Source organism: Scyliorhinus torazame, chromosome 14 (genome assembly GCF_047496885.1).
Source record: "Scyliorhinus torazame isolate Kashiwa2021f chromosome 14, sScyTor2.1, whole genome shotgun sequence".
Taxonomy (NCBI): Eukaryota; Metazoa; Chordata; class Chondrichthyes; order Carcharhiniformes; family Scyliorhinidae; genus Scyliorhinus; species Scyliorhinus torazame.
Genome location: NC_092720.1, coordinates 14,147,263 through 14,173,556, shown reverse-complemented (window position 1 = coordinate 14,173,556; position 26,294 = coordinate 14,147,263). Strand labels below are relative to the sequence as shown.

The 26,294-nt window shown below is 53.5% G+C and overlaps 1 protein-coding gene across 1 annotated transcript in view; it reads right to left on the bottom strand.

The window, feature by feature from the left end:
- The window catches only part of LOC140389533 (fibroblast growth factor 12), a 401,431-nt gene extending 379,969 nt beyond the window's left edge, over positions 1-21,462 (bottom strand). The window contains exon 1 of the mRNA XM_072473728.1: positions 21,314-21,462. Coding sequence (XP_072329829.1) covers positions 21,314-21,332 — 19 coding nt within the window. The 5' untranslated portion in view covers positions 21,333-21,462. The remainder of the gene's footprint in view (positions 1-21,313) is intronic.
- Positions 21,463-26,294: the final 4,832 nt, after the last annotated feature.

Here is a 26,294-nt window from a genome sequence, read left to right as displayed (position 1 = left end):
GATGGACAGACACACACAGATGGACAGGCACACACAGATGGACAGGCACACACAGATGGACAGGCACACACAGGTGGACAGACACACACAGGTGGACAGACACACACAGGTGGACAGACGCACACAGATGGACAGACACACACCGATGGACAGACACACACAGGTGGACAGACACACACAGATGGACAGACACACACAGATGGACAGACACACACAGATGGACAGACCACACAGGTGGACAGACACACTCAAGTGGACAGACACACACAGGTGGACAGACAGATGGACTGACACACAGATGGACAGCCACACACAGGTGGACAGACACACACAGGTGGACAGATAGATGGACCGACACACACAGGTGGACAAACACATGCAGATGGACAGACATACACAGGTGGACAGACACACCCAAGTGGACAGAGACACACAGGTGGACAGACACACACAGGTGGACAGACACACACAGATGGACTGACACACACAGATGGACAGTCACACACAGGTGGACAGACACACAGATGGACAGACACACACAGGTGGATAGACACACACAGGTGGACAGACACACACAGGTGGACAGACAAACACCGGTGGACAGACACACACAGATGGACAGGCACACACAGATGGACAGTCAGACACAGGTGAACAGACACACAGATGGACAGACACACACAGTTGGACAGACACACACAGTTGGACAGACACACCCAGGTGGACAGGAACACTCAGGTGGACAGACACACACAGATGGACAGACACACACAGATGGACAGGCACACACAGATGGACAGGCACACACAGATGGACAGGCACACACAGGTGGACAGACACACACAGGTGGACAGACACACACAGGTGGACAGACACACAGAAAGACACACATAGATGGGCAGATACACTCAGATGGACAGACACTCAGAGGTGGACAGACAGATGGATAGACAAACACAGATGGACAGACACACATAGGTGGACAGACGCACACAGATGGACAGACACACACAGATGGACAGACACACAGAGATGGACAGACACACAGAGATGGACAGACGCACACAGATGGACAGACACACATAGGTGGACAGACGCACACAGATGGACAGACACACATAGGTGGACAGACGCACACAGATGGACAGACGCACACAGATGGACAGACACACACCGATGGACAGACACACATAGGTGGACAGACGCACACAGATGGACAGGCGCACACAGATGGACAGACACATAGATGGACAGGCACACACAGGTGGGCAGACACACACAGATGGACAGACACACACAGGTGGACCGACACATACAGACGGACGGACACGCACTGATTGACAGACAGATGCACAGACACACACAGATGGAAAACACACACAGATGGACAGACACACACAGGTGGACAGACAGATGGACCGACACACAGATGGACAGACACACACAGGTGGACAGACACACACAGGTGGACAGACAGATGGACCGACACACACAGGTGGACAAACACATGCAGATGGACAGACATACACAGGTGGACAGACACACCCAAGTGGACAGAGACACACAGGTGGACAGACACACCCAGGTGGACAGACACACAAAGATGGACAGGCACACACATATGGACAGTCACACACAGATGGACAGACACACAGATGGACAGACACACACAGGTGGATAGACACACACAGGTGGATAGACACACACAGGTGGACAGACACACTCAGGTGGACAGACAAACACCGGTGGACAGACACACACAGATGGACAGGCACACACAGATGGACAGTCACACACAGGTGGACAGACACACAGATGAACAGACACACACAGTTGGACAGACACACACAGTTGGACAGACACACCCAGGTGGACAGACACACACAGATGGACAGACACACACAGATGGACAGACACACACAGATGGACAGGCACACACAGATGGACAGACACACACAGGTGGACAGACACACAGATGGACACACATAGATGGACAGATACACACAGATGGACAGACACTCACAGGTGGACAGACAGATGGATAGACAAACACAGTTGGACAGACACACATAGGTGGACAGACACACACAGATGGACAGACACACACAGATGGACAGACGCACACAGATGGACAGACACACAGAGATGGACAGACGCACACAGATGGACAGACGCACACAGATGGACAGACACACATAGGTGGACAGACACACAGAGATGGACAGACGCACACAGATGGACAGACACACATAGGTGGACAGACGCACACAGATGGACAGACACACACAGATGGACAGACACACAGAGATGGACAGACGCACACAGATGGACAGACACACATAGGTGGACAGACGCACACAGATGGACAGACACACATAGGTGGACAGACGCACACAGATGGACAGACACAAACCGATGGACAGACGCACACCGATGGACAGGCGCACACAGATGGACAGGCGCACACAGATGGACAGACACACAGATGGACAGGCACACACAGGTGGATAGACACACAGATGGGCAGACACACACAGGTGGACAGACACACACAGGTGGACCGACACGCACAGACAGACGGACACGCACTGATTGACAGACAGATGCACAGACACACACAGATGGAAAGACACACACAGATGGACAGACACACACCGGTGGACAGACGCACACAGGTGAACAGACGCACACAGATGGACAGACACACACAGGTGGACAGACACACACAGGTGGACCGACACGCACAGACGGACGGACACGCACTGATTGACAGACAGATGCACAGACACACGCAGATGGACAGACACACACAGGTGGACAGACACACACAGGTGGACAGACACACACAGGTTGTCAGACACACAGATGGACAGACACACACAGATGGACAAACACACACAGGTGGACAAACACACACAGGTGGACAGACACACACAGGTGGACAGACACACAGATGGACACACATAGATGGACCGGCAGACACTGATGGACAGACACACACTGTTGGACAGACACACACAGATGGACAAACACACACAGGTGGACAGACACACAGATGGACACACATAGATGGACAGACAGACACTGATGGACAGAAACACACAGATGGACACACATAGATGGACAGACACTGATGGACAGAAACACACAGGTAGACAGACACACACAGGTGGACAGACAGACACTGATGGACAGAAACACAAGGTGGACAGACACACACAGTTGGACAGACCCACACAGATGGGCAGGTACACACAGGTGGACAGACACACACAGTTGGACAGACACACACAGGTGGACAGACACACCGATGGACACACAGTTGGACAGACACACACAGTTGGACAGACACACACAGGTGGACAGACACACAGGTGGACAGACAGATGGACAGACAAACACAGATGGACAGACACACATAGGTGGACAGACGCACACAGATGGACAGACACACACAGATGGACAGACACACACAGATGGACAGACACACAGAGATGGACAGACGCACACAGATGGACAGACACACATAGGTGGACAGACGCACACAGATGGACAGACACACATAGGTGGACAGACGCACACAGATGGACAGACGCACACAGATGGACAGACACACACCGATGGACAGACACACATAGGTGGACAGACGCACACAGATGGACAGGCGCACACAGATGGACAGACACATAGATGGACAGGCACACACAGGTGGGCAGACACACACAGATGGACAGACACACACAGGTGGACCGACACACACAGACGGACGGACACGCACTGATTGACAGACAGATGCACAGACACACACAGATGGAAAACACACACAGATGGACAGACACACACAGGTGGACAGACAGATGGACCGACACACAGATGGACAGACACACACAGGTGGACAGACACACACAGGTGGACAGACAGATGGACCGACACACACAGGTGGACAAACACATGCAGATGGACAGACATACACAGGTGGACAGACACACCCAAGTGGACAGAGACACACAGGTGGACAGACAAACCCAGGTGGACAGACACACACAGATGGGCAGGCACACACAGATGGACAGTCACACACAGATGGACAGACACACAGATGGACAGACACACACAGGTGGATAGACACACTCAGGTGGACAGACAAACACCGGTGGACAGACACACACAGATGGACAGGCACACACAGATGGACAGTCACACACAGGTGGACAGACACACAGATGAACAGACACACACAGTTGGACAGACACACACAGTTGGACAGACACACCCAGGTGGACAGACACACACAGAGGTGGACAGACACACAGAGGTGGACAGACGCACACAGATGGACAGACGCACACAGATGGACAGACACACACAGATGGACAGACACACAGAGATGGACAGACACACAGAGATGGACAGACGCACACAGATGGACAGACACACATAGGTGGACAGACGCACACAGATGGACAGACGCTCACAGATGGACAGACACACACCAATGGACAGACACACATAGGTGGACAGACACACACAGATGGACAGGCGCACACAGATGGACAGACGGACACTGAGGGACAGGCACAGACAGATGGGCAGACACACACAGATGGGCAGACACACACAGATGGACAGACGCACACAGGTGGACCGACACACACAGACGGACGGACACGCACTGATTGACAGACAGATGCACAGACACACACAGATGGAAAGACACACACAGATGGACAGACACACACAGGTGGACAGACAGATGGACCGACACACAGATGGACAGACACACACAGGTGGACAGACACACACAGGTGGACAGACAGATGGACCGACACACACAGGTGGACAAACACATGCAGATGGACAGACATACACAGGTGGACAGACACACCCAAGTGGACAGAGACACACAGGTGGACAGACACACCCAGGTGGACAGACACACAAAGATGGACAGGCACACAAATATGGACAGTCACACACAGATGGACAGACACACAGATGGACAGACACACACAGGTGGATAGACACACACAGGTGGATAGACACACACAGGTGGACAGACACACTCAGGTGGACAGACAAACACCGGTGGACAGACACACACAGATGGACAGGCACACACAGATGGACAGTCACACACAGGTGGACAGACACACAGATGAACAGACACACACAGTTGGACAGACACACACAGTTGGACAGACACACCCAGGTGGACAGACACACACAGATGGACAGACACACACAGATGGACAGACACACACAGATGGACAGGCACACACAGATGGACAGACACACACAGGTGGACAGACACACAGATGGACACACATAGATGGACAGATACACACAGATGGACAGACACTCACAGGTGGACAGACAGATGGATAGACAAACACAGTTGGACAGACACACATAGGTGGACAGACACACACAGATGGACAGACACACACAGATGGACAGACGCACACAGATGGACAGACACACAGAGATGGACAGACGCACACAGATGGACAGACGCACACAGATGGACAGACACACATAGGTGGACAGACACACAGAGATGGACAGACGCACACAGATGGACAGACACACATAGGTGGACAGACGCACACAGATGGACAGACACACACAGATGGACAGACACACAGAGATGGACAGACGCACACAGATGGACAGACACACATAGGTGGACAGACGCACACAGATGGACAGACACACATAGGTGGACAGACGCACACAGATGGACAGACACAAACCGATGGACAGACGCACACCGATGGACAGGCGCACACAGATGGACAGGCGCACACAGATGGACAGACACACAGATGGACAGGCACACACAGGTGGACAGACACACAGATGGGCAGACACACACAGGTGGACAGACACACACAGGTGGACCGACACGCACAGACAGACGGACACGCACTGATTGACAGACAGATGCACAGACACACACAGATGGAAAGACACACACAGATGGACAGACACACACCGGTGGACAGACGCACACAGGTGAACAGACGCACACAGATGGACAGACACACACAGGTGGACAGACACACACAGGTGGACCGACACGCACAGACGGACGGACACGCACTGATTGACAGACAGATGCACAGACACACACAGATGGACAGACACACACAGGTGGACAGACACACACAGGTGGACAGACACACACAGGTTGTCAGACACACAGATGGACAGACACACACAGATGGACAAACACACACAGGTGGACAAACACACACAGGTGGACAGACACACACAGGTGGACAGACACACAGATGGACACACATAGATGGACCGGCAGACACTGATGGACAGACACACACTGTTGGACAGACACACACAGATGGACAAACACACACAGGTGGACAGACACACAGATGGACACACATAGATGGACAGACAGACACTGATGGACAGAAACACACAGATGGACACACATAGATGGACAGACACTGATGGACAGAAACACACAGGTAGACAGACACACACAGGTGGACAGACAGACACTGATGGACAGAAACACACAGGTGGACAGACACACACAGTTGGACAGACCCACACAGATGGGCAGGTACACACAGGTGGACAGACACACACAGTTGGACAGACACACACAGGTGGACAGACACACCGATGGACACACAGTTGGACAGACACACACAGTTGGACAGACACACACAGGTGGACAGACACACAGGTGGACAGACAGATGGACAGACAAACACAGATGGACAGACACACATAGGTGGACAGACGCACACAGATGGACAGACACACACAGATGGACAGACACACACAGATGGACAGACACACAGAGATGGACAGACGCACACAGATGGACAGACACACATAGGTGGACAGACGCACACAGATGGACAGACACACATAGGTGGACAGACGCACACAGATGGACAGACGCACACAGATGGACAGACACACACCGATGGACAGACACACATAGGTGGACAGACGCACACAGATGGACAGGCGCACACAGATGGACAGACACATAGATGGACAGGCACACACAGGTGGGCAGACACACACAGATGGACAGACACACACAGGTGGACCGACACACACAGACGGACGGACACGCACTGATTGACAGACAGATGCACAGACACACACAGATGGAAAACACACACAGATGGACAGACACACACAGGTGGACAGACAGATGGACCGACACACAGATGGACAGACACACACAGGTGGACAGACACACACAGGTGGACAGACAGATGGACCGACACACACAGGTGGACAAACACATGCAGATGGACAGACATACACAGGTGGACAGACACACCCAAGTGGACAGAGACACACAGGTGGACAGACACACCCAGGTGGACAGACACACACAGATGGGCAGGCACACACAGATGGACAGTCACACACAGATGGACAGACACACAGATGGACAGACACACACAGGTGGATAGACACACACAGGTGGACAGACACACTCAGGTGGACAGACAAACACCGGTGGACAGACACACACAGATGGACAGGCACACACAGATGGACAGTCACACACAGGTGGACAGACACACAGATGAACAGACACACACAGTTGGACAGACACACACAGTTGGACAGACACACCCAGGTGGACAGACACACACAGATGGACAGACACACACAGATGGACAGACACACACAGATGGACAGGCACACACAGATGGACAGACACACACAGGTGGACAGACACACAGATGGACACACATAGATGGACAGATACACACAGATGGACAGACACTCACAGGTGGACAGACAGATGGATAGACAAACACAGATGGACAGACACACATAGGTGGACAGACACACACAGATGGACAGACACACACAGATGGACAGACGCACACAGATGGACAGACGCACACAGATGGACAGACACACATAGGTGGACAGACACACAGAGATGGACAGACGCACACAGATGGACAGACACACATAGGTGGACAGACGCACACAGAGGTGGACAGACGCACACAGATGGACAGACACACACAGATGGACAGACACACAGAGATGGACAGACGCACACAGATGGACAGACACACATAGGTGGACAGACGCACACAGATGGACAGACACACATAGGTGGACAGACGCACACAGATGGACAGTCACACACCGATGGACAGACGCACACCGATGGACAGGCGCACACAGATGGACAGGCGCACACAGATGGACAGACACACAGATGGACAGGCACACACAGGTGGACAGACACACAGATGGGCAGACACACACAGGTGGACAGACACACACAGGTGGACCGACACGCACAGACAGACGGACACGCACTGATTGACAGACAGATGCACAGACACACACAGATGGAAAGACACACACAGATGGACAGACACACACCGGTGGACAGACGCACACAGGTGAACAGACGCACACAGATGGACAGACACACACAGGTGGACAGACACACACAGGTGGACCGACACGCACAGACGGACGGACACGCACTGATTGACAGACAGATGCACAGACACACACAGATGGACAGACACACACAGGTGGACAGACACACACAGGTGGACAGACACACACAGATTGTCAGACTCACAGATGGACAGACACACACAGATGGACAGACACACACAGGTGGACAGACACACACAGGTGGACAGACACACACAGGTTGTCAGACACACAGATGGACAGACACACACAGATGGACAAACACACACAGGTGGACAGACACACACAGATTGTCAGACACACAGATGGACAAACACACACAGGTGGACAGACACACACAGGTGGACAGACACACACAGGTGGACAGCCACACACAGATGGACAGACACACAGATGGACACACATAGATGGACCGGCAGACACTGATGGACAGACACACACTGTTGGACAGACACACACAGATGGACAAACACACACAGGTGGACAGACACACAGATGGACACACATAGATGGACAGACAGACACTGATGGACAGAAACACACAGATGGACACACATAGATGGACAGACACTGATGGACAGAAACACACAGGTAGACAGACACACACAGGTGGACAGACAGACACTGATAGACAGAAACACACAGGTGGACAGACACACACAGTTGGACAGACACACACAGATGGGCAGGTACACACAGGTGGACAGACACACACAGTTGGACAGACACACACAGGTGGACAGACACACCGATGGACACACAGTTGGACAGACACACACAGTTGGACAGACACACACAGGTGGACAGACACACAGGTGGACAGACAGATGGACAGACACACGCAGATGGACAGAAACACGCAGATGGACAGAAACACGCAGATGGACAGACACACGCTGGTGGACAGACGGATGGACAGACACACACAGATGGACAGACAAATACAGATGGACAGACACACACAGGTGGACAGACACACGCAGATGGACAGACAAACACAGATGGACAGACACACACAGGTAGACAGACGCACACAGAGGTGGACAGACACACAGAGGTGGACAGACGCACACAGATGGACAGACGCACACAGATGGACAGACACACACAGATGGACAGACACACAGAGATGGACAGACACACAGAGATGGACAGACGCACACAGATGGACAGACACACATAGGTGGACAGACGCACACAGATGGACAGACGCTCACAGATGGACAGACACACACCAATGGACAGACACACATAGGTGGACAGACACACACAGATGGACAGGCGCACACAGATGGACAGACGGACACTGAGGGACAGGCACAGACAGATGGGCAGACACACACAGATGGGCAGACACACACAGATGGACAGACGCACACAGGTGGACCGACACACACAGACGGACGGACACGCACTGATTGACAGACAGATGCACAGACACACACAGATGGAAAGACACACACAGATGGACAGACACACACAGGTGGACAGACAGATGGACCGACACACAGATGGACAGACACACACAGGTGGACAGACACACACAGGTGGACAGACAGATGGACCGACACACACAGGTGGACAAACACATGCAGATGGACAGACATACACAGGTGGACAGACACACCCAAGTGGACAGAGACACACAGGTGGACAGACACACCCAGGTGGACAGACACACAAAGATGGACAGGCACACAAATATGGACAGTCACACACAGATGGACAGACACACAGATGGACAGACACACACAGGTGGATAGACACACACAGGTGGATAGACACACACAGGTGGACAGACACACTCAGGTGGACAGACAAACACCGGTGGACAGACACACACAGATGGACAGGCACACACAGATGGACAGTCACACACAGGTGGACAGACACACAGATGAACAGACACACACAGTTGGACAGACACACACAGTTGGACAGACACACCCAGGTGGACAGACACACACAGATGGACAGACACACACAGATGGACAGACACACACAGATGGACAGGCACACACAGATGGACAGACACACACAGGTGGACAGACACACAGATGGACACACATAGATGGACAGATACACACAGATGGACAGACACTCACAGGTGGACAGACAGATGGATAGACAAACACAGTTGGACAGACACACATAGGTGGACAGACACACACAGATGGACAGACACACACAGATGGACAGACGCACACAGATGGACAGACACACAGAGATGGACAGACGCACACAGATGGACAGACGCACACAGATGGACAGACACACATAGGTGGACAGACACACAGAGATGGACAGACGCACACAGATGGACAGACACACATAGGTGGACAGACGCACACAGATGGACAGACACACACAGATGGACAGACACACAGAGATGGACAGACGCACACAGATGGACAGACACACATAGGTGGACAGACGCACACAGATGGACAGACACACATAGGTGGACAGACGCACACAGATGGACAGACACAAACCGATGGACAGACGCACACCGATGGACAGGCGCACACAGATGGACAGGCGCACACAGATGGACAGACACACAGATGGACAGGCACACACAGGTGGACAGACACACAGATGGGCAGACACACACAGGTGGACAGACACACACAGGTGGACCGACACGCACAGACAGACGGACACGCACTGATTGACAGACAGATGCACAGACACACACAGATGGAAAGACACACACAGATGGACAGACACACACCGGTGGACAGACGCACACAGGTGAACAGACGCACACAGATGGACAGACACACACAGGTGGACAGACACACACAGGTGGACCGACACGCACAGACGGACGGACACGCACTGATTGACAGACAGATGCACAGACACACACAGATGGACAGACACACACAGGTGGACAGACACACACAGGTGGACAGACACACACAGGTTGTCAGACACACAGATGGACAGACACACACAGATGGACAAACACACACAGGTGGACAAACACACACAGGTGGACAGACACACACAGGTGGACAGACACACAGATGGACACACATAGATGGACCGGCAGACACTGATGGACAGACACACACTGTTGGACAGACACACACAGATGGACAAACACACACAGGTGGACAGACACACAGATGGACACACATAGATGGACAGACAGACACTGATGGACAGAAACACACAGATGGACACACATAGATGGACAGACACTGATGGACAGAAACACACAGGTAGACAGACACACACAGGTGGACAGACAGACACTGATGGACAGAAACACACAGGTGGACAGACACACACAGTTGGACAGACCCACACAGATGGGCAGGTACACACAGGTGGACAGACACACACAGTTGGACAGACACACACAGGTGGACAGACACACCGATGGACACACAGTTGGACAGACACACACAGTTGGACAGACACACACAGGTGGACAGACACACAGGTGGACAGACAGATGGACAGACAAACACAGATGGACAGACACACATAGGTGGACAGACGCACACAGATGGACAGACACACACAGATGGACAGACACACACAGATGGACAGACACACAGAGATGGACAGACGCACACAGATGGACAGACACACATAGGTGGACAGACGCACACAGATGGACAGACACACATAGGTGGACAGACGCACACAGATGGACAGACGCACACAGATGGACAGACACACACCGATGGACAGACACACATAGGTGGACAGACGCACACAGATGGACAGGCGCACACAGATGGACAGACACATAGATGGACAGGCACACACAGGTGGGCAGACACACACAGATGGACAGACACACACAGGTGGACCGACACACACAGACGGACGGACACGCACTGATTGACAGACAGATGCACAGACACACACAGATGGAAAACACACACAGATGGACAGACACACACAGGTGGACAGACAGATGGACCGACACACAGATGGACAGACACACACAGGTGGACAGACACACACAGGTGGACAGACAGATGGACCGACACACACAGGTGGACAAACACATGCAGATGGACAGACATACACAGGTGGACAGACACACCCAAGTGGACAGAGACACACAGGTGGACAGACACACCCAGGTGGGCAGGCACACACAGATGGACAGTCACACACAGATGGACAGACACACAGATGGACAGACACACACAGGTGGATAGACACACACAGGTGGACAGACACACTCAGGTGGACAGACAAACACCGGTGGACAGACACACACAGATGGACAGGCACACACAGATGGACAGTCACACACAGGTGGACAGACACACAGATGAACAGACACACACAGTTGGACAGACACACACAGTTGGACAGACACACCCAGGTGGACAGACACACACAGATGGACAGACACACACAGATGGACAGACACACACAGATGGACAGGCACACACAGATGGACAGACACACACAGGTGGACAGACACACAGATGGACACACATAGATGGACAGATACACACAGATGGACAGACACTCACAGGTGGACAGACAGATGGATAGACAAACACAGATGGACAGACACACATAGGTGGACAGACACACACAGATGGACAGACACACACAGATGGACAGACGCACACAGATGGACAGACGCACACAGATGGACAGACACACATAGGTGGACAGACACACAGAGATGGACAGACGCACACAGATGGACAGACACACATAGGTGGACAGACGCACACAGAGGTGGACAGACGCACACAGATGGACAGACACACACAGATGGACAGACACACAGAGATGGACAGACGCACACAGATGGACAGACACACATAGGTGGACAGACGCACACAGATGGACAGACACACATAGGTGGACAGACGCACACAGATGGACAGTCACACACCGATGGACAGACGCACACCGATGGACAGGCGCACACAGATGGACAGGCGCACACAGATGGACAGACACACAGATGGACAGGCACACACAGGTGGACAGACACACAGATGGGCAGACACACACAGGTGGACAGACACACACAGGTGGACCGACACGCACAGACAGACGGACACGCACTGATTGACAGACAGATGCACAGACACACACAGATGGAAAGACACACACAGATGGACAGACACACACCGGTGGACAGACGCACACAGGTGAACAGACGCACACAGATGGACAGACACACACAGGTGGACAGACACACACAGGTGGACCGACACGCACAGACGGACGGACACGCACTGATTGACAGACAGATGCACAGACACACACAGATGGACAGACACACACAGGTGGACAGACACACACAGGTGGACAGACACACACAGATTGTCAGACTCACAGATGGACAGACACACACAGATGGACAGACACACACAGGTGGACAGACACACACAGGTGGACAGACACACACAGGTTGTCAGACACACAGATGGACAGACACACACAGATGGACAAACACACACAGGTGGACAGACACACACAGATTGTCAGACACACAGATGGACAAACACACACAGGTGGACAGACACACACAGGTGGACAGACACACACAGGTGGACAGCCACACACAGATGGACAGACACACAGATGGACACACATAGATGGACCGGCAGACACTGATGGACAGACACACACTGTTGGACAGACACACACAGATGGACAAACACACACAGGTGGACAGACACACAGATGGACACACATAGATGGACAGACAGACACTGATGGACAGAAACACACAGATGGACACACATAGATGGACAGACACTGATGGACAGAAACACACAGGTAGACAGACACACACAGGTGGACAGACAGACACTGATAGACAGAAACACACAGGTGGACAGACACACACAGTTGGACAGACACACACAGATGGGCAGGTACACACAGGTGGACAGACACACACAGTTGGACAGACACACACAGGTGGACAGACACACCGATGGACACACAGTTGGACAGACACACACAGTTGGACAGACACACACAGGTGGACAGACACACAGGTGGACAGACAGATGGACAGACACACGCAGATGGACAGAAACACGCAGATGGACAGAAACACGCAGATGGACAGACACACGCTGGTGGACAGACGGATGGACAGACACACACAGATGGACAGACAAATACAGATGGACAGACACACACAGGTGGACAGACACACGCAGATGGACAGACAAACACAGATGGACAGACACACACAGGTAGACAGACGCACACAGAGGTGGACAGACACACAGAGGTGGACAGACGCACACAGATGGACAGACGCACACAGATGGACAGACACACACAGATGGACAGACACACAGAGATGGACAGACACACAGAGATGGACAGACGCACACAGATGGACAGACACACATAGGTGGACAGACGCACACAGATGGACAGACGCTCACAGATGGACAGACACACACCAATGGACAGACACACATAGGTGGACAGACACACACAGATGGACAGGCGCACACAGATGGACAGACGGACACTGAGGGACAGGCACAGACAGATGGGCAGACACACACAGATGGGCAGACACACACAGATGGACAGACGCACACAGGTGGACCGACACACACAGACGGACGGACACGCACTGATTGACAGACAGATGCACAGACACACACAGATGGAAAGACACACACAGATGGACAGACACACACAGGTGGACAGACAGATGGACCGACACACAGATGGACAGACACACACAGGTGGACAGACACACACAGGTGGACAGACAGATGGACCGACACACACAGGTGGACAAACACATGCAGATGGACAGACATACACAGGTGGACAGACACACCCAAGTGGACAAAGACACACAGGTGGACAGACACACACGGGTGGACAGACACACACAGGTGGACAGCCACACACAGATGGACAGACACACACAGATGGACAGTCACACACAGATGGACAGTCACACAGATGGACAGACACACACAGGTGGATAGACACACACAGGTGGACAGACACACACAGGTGGACAGACAAACACCGGTGGACAGACACACAGATGGACAGGCACACACAGATGGACAGTCACACACAGGTGGACAGACACACAGATGGACAGACACACACAGTTGGACAGACACACCCAGGTGGACAGGCACATCCAGGTGGACAGGCACACACAGATGGACAGACACACACAGATGGACAGGCACACACAGATGGACAGGCACACACAGGTGGACAGACACACACAGGTGGACAGACACACACAGGTGGACAGACACACAGGTGGACAGACACACAGTTGGACACACATAGATGGACAGATACACACAGATGGACAGACACTCAGAGGTGGACAGACAGATGGATAGACAAACACAGATGGACAGACACACATAGGTGGACAGACGCACACAGATGGACAGACACACACAGGTGGACAGACGCACACAGAGGTGGACAGACACACAGAGGTGGACAGACGCACACAGATGGACAGACGCACACAGATGGACAGACACACACAGATGGACAGACACACAGAGATGGACGGACGCACACAGATGGACAGACACACACAGGTGGACAGACGCACACAGATGGACAGACACACATAGGTGGACAGACGCACACAGATGGACAGGCACACACAGATGGACAGACACACAGATGGACAAGCACACACAGGTGGACAGACACACAGATGGGCAGACACACACAGATGGACAGACACACACAGGTGGACCGACACGCACAGACACACGGACACGCACTGATTGACAGACAGATGCACAGAAACACACAGATGGAAAGACACACACAGATGGACAGACACACACCGGTGGACAGACGCACACAGGTGGACAGACACACACAGGTGGACAGACACACACAGGTGGACAGACACACACAGGTGGACAGACACACAGATGGGCAGACACACACAGGTGGACAGACACACACAGATTGTCAGACACACAGATGGACAAACACACACAGGTGGACAGACACACACAGGTGGACAGCCACACACAGGTGGACAGACACACACAGGTGGACAGACACACACCGATGGACAGACACACACAGATGGACAAACACACACAGGTGGACAGACACACAGATGGACACACATAGATGGACAGACAGACACTGATGGACAGAAATACACAGATGGACACACATAGATGGACAGACACTGATGGACAGAAACACACAGGTAGACAGACAAACACCGGTGGATAGACACACACAGTTGGACAGACACACACAGATGGACAGACAAACACCGGTGGATAGACACGCACAGTTGGACAGACCCACACAGGTGGACAGACACACACAGTTGGACAGACGCACACAGATGGACAGACACACACAGGTGGACAGACAAACACAGATGGACAGACACACACAGGTGGACAGACACACACAGGTGGACAGACACACACAGGTGGACAGGCACACACAGATGGACCGACACACACAGGTGGACAGACACACACAGGTGGACAGACACACAGATGGACAGACTGATGGACAGACACACACAGATGGACAGACGGATGGACAGACACACACAGGTGGACAGACACACAGATGGACAGACGGTTGGACAGGCACACACAGATGGACCGACACACACAGGTGGACAGACACACACAGGTGGACAGACACACAGATGGACAGACACACACAGGCTGACAGACTGACACAGGTGGATAGACACACACAGGTGGACAGACAGATGGACAGACACACACAGGTGGACAGACATACACAGGTGCACAGACAAACGCAGATGGACCGACACACACAGGTGGACACACAGGTGAGCAGACACACAGGTGGACAGACACACACAGGTGGACTGACACTCACAGGTGGACAGACACACACAGATGGATAGACAGGCGGACAGACACACACAGGTGGACAGACAGGTGGACAGGCGCACACATGTGGACAGACACACGCAGATGGACAGACACACGCAGATGGACAGACACACAGATGGACAGACACACAGATGGACAGACACATACAGGTGGACAGACACACACAGGTGGACAGACATATGGACAGACAACACAGATGGACAGACAGACACAGATGGACAGACACACACAGGTGGACAGACACACAGGTGGACAGACACACAGATGGGCACACATAGATGGACAGACACACACAGATGGACAGGCACACACAGATGGGCAGACACAGACAGATGGACAGACAGACACAGATGGACAGAAACACACAGGTGGACAGACAGATGCACAGACACACACAGGTGGACAGACAGACAGATGAACAGACACACACAGATGGACAGACACACACAGGTGGACAGCCAGACAGATGGACAGACACACACCGATTGACAGACACACACCGATGGACAGACACACACCGATGGACAGACACACATAGGTGGACAGACACATACAGGCGGTCAGATACACACAGATGGACATACACACACAGGTTGACAGACACACACCGATGGACAGACACACATAGGTGGACAGACGCACACAGGCGGTCAGATACACACAGATGGACAGACACACACAGGTGGACAGACACACGGATGGACACACACAGGTGGACAGACATACACAGATGGACAGACAAACACAGATGGACAGACACACACAGATGGGCAGACACACACCGATGGACAGACACACACAGGTGGACAGACACACACAGGTGGACAGACACACACAGGTGGAGAGACAGACACAGATGGACAGACACACGGATGGACACACACAGGTGGACAGACATACACAGGTGGACAGACACACACAGATGGACAGACACACACAGATGGACAGACACACACCGATGGACAGACATACACAGGTGGACAGACACACACAGGTGGACTGACACACACAGGTGGACAGACACACACAGGTGGACAGACACACAGATGGACACACACAGGTGGACAGACATACACAGATGGACAGACAAACACAGATGGACAGACACACACAGATGGACAGACACACACTGATGGACAGACATTTACAGGTGGACAGACACACACAGGTGGACAGACAGACACAGGTGGACAGACACACGGATGGACACACACAGGTGGACAGACATACACAGGTGGACAGACACACACAGGTGGACAGACACACACAGGTGGACACACACAGGTGGACAGACACACACAGATGGACAGACACACACAGGTGGACAGACACACACAGGTGGACAGACACACAGATGAATGCAGGCTCCAGGCACACAGACGTAACTCTCAAAGCAATAACTTGCATTGTATTTGCGTTAGGATGAGTTCGCCAGGAGGGGTGACTGACCCAGAACTGTTTTATTGCTTTTCTCCGGGCATTCACGAAAGTCGACTGGTTAATCCAGTTCCACAACTTCTCAACTATCCACCTGCAAAGTTGCTGGCTTGAATGGAAATGATGACCCAAGGGCGAAGAACAGCATTGGAGAGATCGTAAACAGCTCTTACATGCAGAGTGTATGGTGTGACCACGCCAGGGAGAATCCCCACACTACCGACACGCCACTTCCCGTGTGAAGGTTATCACAACACACATGTGAACACAGTCTACACAACGCATTGAGAAGGATATTAGATTTATGATAATCAGCCATGGATCAATGGACAGCAATCTCAACTCTGGATCATAAAATAGAATCACAGAGTCCCTACAGTACAGAAGGAGGCCATTCAGCACATCGGGTCTGCATCGACCCTCCGACAGAGCACCCCAACCCAGGCCCAATCCCCTACTCTATGTTTGTAACCCCAGCTGGGGACAATTGAGTACATCCACTCCACCTAACCTGCACATCTTTGGACTGTGGGAGGGAACCGGAGCACCCGGAGGAAACCCACGCACACACGGGGAGAACGTGCAGACTCCGCACAGACAGTCATCCGAGGTCAGAATCGAACCCTGGTCCGTGGCGCAGTGAGGGAGCAGTGCTAACCACTGTGCAGCCACCTGGCAATGCATTCAAGGCCCCCTCCAAAGGCTTGTGCGCATAATCTAGGCTGATGCTCCCGTCTGCTGCTGAGGAGGTGCTGGAGTGTCAGGGGGTGCTGGAGTGTCAGGGGGTGCTGGAGTGTCAGGGGGTGCTGGAGTGTCAGGGGGTGCTGGAGTGTCAGGGGGTGCTGGAGTGTCAGGGGGTGCTGGAGTGTCAGGGGGTGCTGGAGTGTCAGGGGGTGCTGGAGTGTCAGGGGTGCTGGAGTGTCAGGGGGTGCTGGAGTGTCAGGGGGTGCTGGAGTGTCAGGGGGTGCTGGAGTGTCAGGGGGTGCTGGAGTGTCAGGGGGTGCTGGAGTGTCAGGGGGTGCTGGAGTGTCAGGGGGTGCTGGAGTGTCAGGGGGTGCTGGAGTGTCAGGGGGTGCTGGAGTGTCAGGGGGTGCTGGAGTGTCAGGGGGTGCTGGAGTGTCAGGGGGTGCTGGAGTGTCAGGGGGTGCTGTCTTAAGCTGAGTTCTCCGTCTGTCCTTTACCAAAGATCTCACAGTCACAGTTTTGAAGAAGAAAAGTCGAGTTCTCACCGGTGTCAATATCTTTCTGTCAAATGACACCTCGAAACATTGCTGTTCGTGGGATCTTGCTGGGCACAAATTGCTGAGTTTCCAACAATTGAAGCAATGCTTCAGGAGGGATAAAGGTCTTTAGGTGGCCTGGGATATTGAGAGTGGGCTCGATTACATGGGCGGGATTCTCTGATCCTGAGGCTAAGTGTTTGACGCCATCGCGTTTCCCGACGGCGTTGACATGGCCTCAGGATCAGCAATTCTGGCCCCCTACAGGGGGCCGGCACGGGACTGCAGCGACCCACGCCGCTCCGGCTGCCGATCCCGGAGTGAACTGGGCACCGCGGGGTCCGTGCGTGCGCAGTGGGGCCGGGGCCAACGAGCGCGTGGCCGGTGGCTCCCTCCTCCGCGCCGGCCCCGACCAACGCGCCGGCCCCGACGCAACATGGCGCAGGACTACAGGGGACGCCGCGGAAGAAAGGAGGCCCCCCAGCCAGAGAGGCCGGCCCGCTGATCGGTGAGCCCCGATTGTAGGCCAGGCCACATCAGAGCTCCCCCCCCCTCCCCTCCCCCACAGGCCGCCACCCGACCCTCCAACGCCGAGTTCCCTCCGGCGGAGAGCAGGTGTGGACGGTCCCGGTGGGACTGGGGTTTTGTGACACGGCCGTCCGGCCCATCCCGAGCCGGGAATCGCTGGGGGCGTGCCCCGTAGAGCGACCCCGGCCGGCGCCAACGACGTGAATTCTCCGCGGAGAGCCGGGTCCCGGCGTTCGGGCGGCGTGGCGCAATTCACGCCGGTGGCGGTGATTCTGCGGCCCGGCCCCGGGCTGAGCGAATCCCGCCCCATGTTTGTCTCTGGCGTGGGATTTGAACCCACTACCTTGGAGAGGAGCCAAGGTTCTTCCCAGGCCAGTGTTGCATTGCCCTGACCAGCTGCAGTGTGAGGATGCCGGCCATCGTGTCAGCTTCTCCTCCAATCCATTCATCACAATCCTTCACCGAAAGGCATCAGAGACCCTCAGCCAGCAGGGGATTCCGACCTTTCGGCAGATTCCCCCCTATTCCCTGACCCAGCCCCAGTCAGGCTGGGTGACCGGCGGGTGCGAGAGAGCTCGTCCCATGAGGCCATGGGGCTGAGGACCATCGTCCCGCCAGTAACTGTGCAGTTCAGGGGTTGAGGACGCGCAGAGGGAACCCACAGCGTGAGCTCTCAGGCTGAGCTATCGGGGAGCAGCAGCAAACAGCCCCATCAGGGGCAGGTACCTCCCCATACCAGAGAAAACAGCAGCAACGCAAGCTGGTACAGGACGGACTCACCTGCTGTAGAAGCCTGCATTGCCAAGTCAATCTGCAAGCTCAATGTTGATCGGAACTCAGGTGTCACAGTATCGTACCGCGTTATTTAACCATATTCCTGTGTCAAACTCCTGTGCGGGGAAGAGCGAGCGGTGCTGTGAATCTACATTGCCACAATGCCAGTGACACAGGTGACGCAACACTGCATTCCAATCCGATACGCTTGGCTGCCTGCTGTTTGCGTCAATCAACAAGTCAAATTCTCAGGTGTGGTCGCACCTGTGCCCCAGGCAGCGAAACAGGTGCGGTCCAGATTAACCACGGGCTAGAGGGGCTGAATAGGCATCTCCTAATGTTCTCCTGCCTGGGGCGCTGCACAGCTCAAAGGGAACACTTTCCAAGAGGCTGCCCTTGGGAAAAGGACACGGGTGAGACGGACGAGCAAGAGATCAAACTGGGAGAGGTCAGTGAGAAAGTTCGGGTGGGAATAAATTCAGCCATTCGGCCCTTCCCCGAGTGATAAAACCGAAGAGACTAGATATTTTATCAACTGCTCCCTCAACATGCCCTACCACCTTCAATGACTTATCCACATGTGTATCGAGTTGCCTTTTTGCTGCACCTCCTTACCAGCCTTCATGTTCCCGTACCAGCCTCCCCGAACAGGCGCCGGAATGTGGCGACTCGGGGCTTTTCACATTGAAGCCTACTTGTGACAATAAGCGATTTTCATTTAAGAGCACCTCACTTTATTATATATTGTCTCTGAACATTTTCTCTGCGTTGAACTTCATCCGCCACTTGTCTGCCCAATCCACCTGTCACACCTGAAATCTAATTTAGTCCTATCCGAGTTTTCTCCCAAGAGCCCTGCAAATCAGACATAATTTGAGGGTTCCTACGGAACCCCTTTCAGCTAAAGCCAATTCCAGATACTCCATGCAAAAGCGACTCCCGCTCTAAGTTGCTTTCGCAGTTATTTTAAACCCCAGACTTGCGTTTAACGGCCCACTTTCCCGAGGAAAGTGTCTCTCTCCAACTGCTCGAGCAAATGCCCTCATTAATGTTTGATGCCTCTAAGCCGCCCCCCCCCCCCCCCCCCCCGCACCCCCCCCCCCCCCCCCCCCCCCCTGCAGCCATCGTTCTGATGTAGGCGGTGTGGGAGCGAATCTTCACACGGGGCATCCCACAAACGGCAATCAGTTCTGGCTTTTTTGTTTCAATCAATGTTGTTTGAGAGGTGACTGTTGGCCAAGAAACCAGGGGGAGAATTCCTCTGCTTCATCAAATGGTTGCTGTGGGATCTCGTGCCCCCCCCCCCCCCACGAGGGGGCAGTCGGGGCCATAGGTTTGGGTCTTTCTGGTCACCGTATTTGGCAATTCAATTGCATCGGCACCAAGTGTCAGGGACAGGGGTTCGGGAAAGATGCTACCAAAATGCAAGTTCTTCCTTTCCACCTGCGTGCAGACATGTCCCCATTGCGTCCCGTGGAAGATAGGTGCGAGGATAGGCTGGAGGGAATGGTGCCTCAGAGTGGAATAGTTCCGGGAGCGGAGGATAGGGCTGGGTGTTGAAGCGGAGGCTGCAGGAACAGACTGCGCTTTCGGAGGGGAGAGGAAATAGACAATCTCCAGCAACAACTCAGCGGAACAGGGGTTATTTCTGTAAACATTGGAAAAAAGAGGGAAGCAAATCCTGTACGAGGTCATTCCGATGTTTTCTGGGCGGGATTCTCCGGCGGCCCCGAAACCGCGTTCGGAGATCGGCCGGAGAGTCCCCGTCTGCGGCGGAATCGGCGCCGCGTTTGCAATTCTCCGACCCCCTCAGAAACCCGAGCACGCCGCTCGCCGGGACGGCCTCAGGACGTCACCTGAGGCCCTTCCCCGATGCTCCCCCCCCCCCCCGATGGGCCGAGTTCCCGACGGCGTGGAACACTTATCCCTTTCTTTTTGTGCACCCGCGTGACGTGCAGACTGTGTCCAGCGCCGCCACAGTCGGGGGGGGGGGGGCGTTCCGCTGGCAGGGGGCCCTCGTCGGGGGCGAGGGGCACCGGTGGGGGGTGGTCCGGGGCTGGTGAGGCTGGTTACAGGTGGGGCAGTTCTTTGCAGGCCAAGTCTGCATGCGGCCGGCGCCTTGTTGCACGGCGCGGTCGCTGCAGGCTGCCATCGTGCGGCCACGGACCCGCCCATTCTCCGGCCGTCTCGGCAGCTAATGCCGGGGCCTTTGCGCCGAGCGGCTGCGAGCCCCCCCCCCCACTGGGCGGAGCATCGGTGCAACCTTTGCGCCGTTTTTCTCTGCATAAACGCCACTGTTCCCAAGCTGGCGTCAACACTTAGTCTGCAAATCGGAGAATCCAGCCCCAGGTGTGTTTCAGGTGAGATAGAAGGAAGCGGGCACAGGTAACGTCTGCTGTTTTTGCTAATTTATTCCTTATTGGGATGTGACATCACGGGCAAGGCCTAGCATGTGCTGCCCAGCCTGAATTGCCCCTGAACTGAGTGGCTTGTTGGACCATTTCCAAGGGGGGCTGCGAAGAGTCCACCCCGCCGCTGTGAGTCTGGAGTCACATGGAGGCCAGACCGGGTAAGGGTGGCAGATTTCCTTCCCAAAGGGGGGGGCGAGTGAAAGCAGATGGATTTTGTCACACTAAGAGTTGTTTAACACAGGGGAGTGTGATATTATTGCTATCACAGAGACACGGGAGGGTCAGGACTGGCAGCTCAATATTCCGGGGTACACTCCAGGTGAGATGGGAAGGGGAGTGTAAATGAGGTGGTGTTGCAATATTGATCCAAGAGTCAATTACTGCAGTGAGCGGGGGGGTGGGGGGGGGGGGGGATGATATCTTAGCAGGCTCCTCAAGTGAGGCCAAATGGGGGGGAACTTACAAAGGAAAAAGGGGCAATCACATTGCTGGGAGTGTGCTATAGGCCCCCAGACAGTCATGGAGAGATAGGAGAGCAGATATGTAGACAAATCTCAGGGAAGTGTAGAAATAATACGGCAGTAATAGGGGATTTCGACATCCCCAATATTAATTGGGATAGGCAAAGTGTGAAAGGGTTCGAGGGGGTGGAATTCTTAAAATACATTCAGGAGAGCTTTTTCAACCAGCACGTAGAAAGCCCTACAAGAGATGGGGTGGTAATTAACCTAATTTTAGGGAATGAGACTGGGCAGTTGGCAGCAGTGTCAGTGGGGGAGCATTTCGGTGATAGTGACCATAACTCAGCAAAGTATTAAGGTAGTGGTGGAAAATGACAAGGATGGACCGGAAACAAGGTTATGAATTGGGGGGAGGCCAATTTTAATAGAATAAAACAGGATCTGGCCAAAGACAACTGGGGGCAGCCACTTGTAGGAAGATCCTCGTCAGAGCAATGCGAATCACTCAGAAAGGAAACAGAGCGAGTACAGGGCCAATATGTTCCTGTAAAGGGAAAAGGTGGAACCAACAAATCCAGAGAACGCTGGACGTGAAGGGATATACAGCATTGGATAAGGAAAGGGAGAATTATTGCAGATTCAGGGGACTCAAAACGGTGGATGCCCGAGAGGAGAGTAGAGATTGCGAGGGGGGGGTTACTGAGAAAAGAAAGTAGGAGAGCGAAGAGGGGGCTGAACATAGACTGGTGGGTAAAACAAAGGCAAATCCAAAGGTGTTTTATAAGTACATTAAGGGCAAGAGGGTAACCAGGATAAGAGTAGGGCCCATTAGGGATAAAGTGGTAACCTCTGTGTGGAGCTGAAAGATGAAGGTGTGGTATTAAATGAGTATTCAGCATCTGTGTTCACCATGGAGAAGGACGGTGTAGAAAGCAGGGAGGGGGACGATGATATAACTGAACAAATTGGCATTGAGAGGGAGGAGGTATTGGTTTTAGCGGCTTAAAGGTGGATAAACTCCCAGGCCCAGATGAGATCCTAGACTGCTGTGTGAGGCAAGAGAGGAGATTGCAAAGGCTCTGATGCTAATTTTCAAATCCTCTCTGGCCACAGGAGAGGTGCCAGAGGATTGGAGGACAGCGAATGTGGTAACATTATACAAGAAGTAGGGAGAAACCAGGTAACCACAGGCCAGTGAATCGGATATCAATGGTAGGGAAATTATTTTTTAAAAATTTAGAGTACCTAATTCATTTTTTCCAATTAAGGGGCAATTTAGCGTGGCCAATCCACCTAGCCTGCACATCTTTGGGTTGTGGGGCTGAAACCCACGGAAACACGGGGAGAATGTGCAAACTTCACACGGACAGTGACCCAGAGCCGGGATCGAACCCGGGACCTCAGCGCCGTGAGGCAGCAGTGCTAACCCAAATTATTGGAAACAATTCTGAGGGACAGAATCAATCTCCACTTGGAGAGGCAAAGACTTAATCAAGACTAGTCAGCATGGCTTTGTCAAGGGGAGTTCATGTCCAACAGGTTAGGTGGATTGGCCATGCTAAATTGCCCTTAGTGTTGGATGGGGTTACTGGGTTATGGGGATAGGGTGGAGGTGTTGACCTTGGGTTGGGTGCTCTTTCCAAAAGCCAGTGTAGACTCGATGGGCCGAATGGCCTCCTTCTGCACTGTAAATTCTATGAAAATTTGATTGAATCTTTCAAGGAGATGACTCGGTGTGTAGATGAGGGCAGTGTAGTTGATGTAGTCTACATGGACTTCAGTCATGTTTTTGACAAGGTCCTGCATGGGAAACTGATAAAGAAGGTATGAACCCTCTTGACTGATCAAGAAGATAGGCAGGATGGTGGCACAGTGGTTAGCACTGTTGCCTCACAGTGTCAGGGACCCGGGTTTAATTCCAGCCTTGGGTGACTGTGTGGAGTTTGCACGTTCTCCCCGTGAGTTTCCTCCGGGTGCTCCGGTTTCCTCCCACAGTCCAAAGATGTGCAGGTTCGGGGTATTGGCCATGATAGATTGGCCCTCAGTGTCCAACAACGTGCAGGTTACCGGGTTATGAGGATAGGGTGGGAGAGTGGGCCTGGGTAGGGTGCTGAT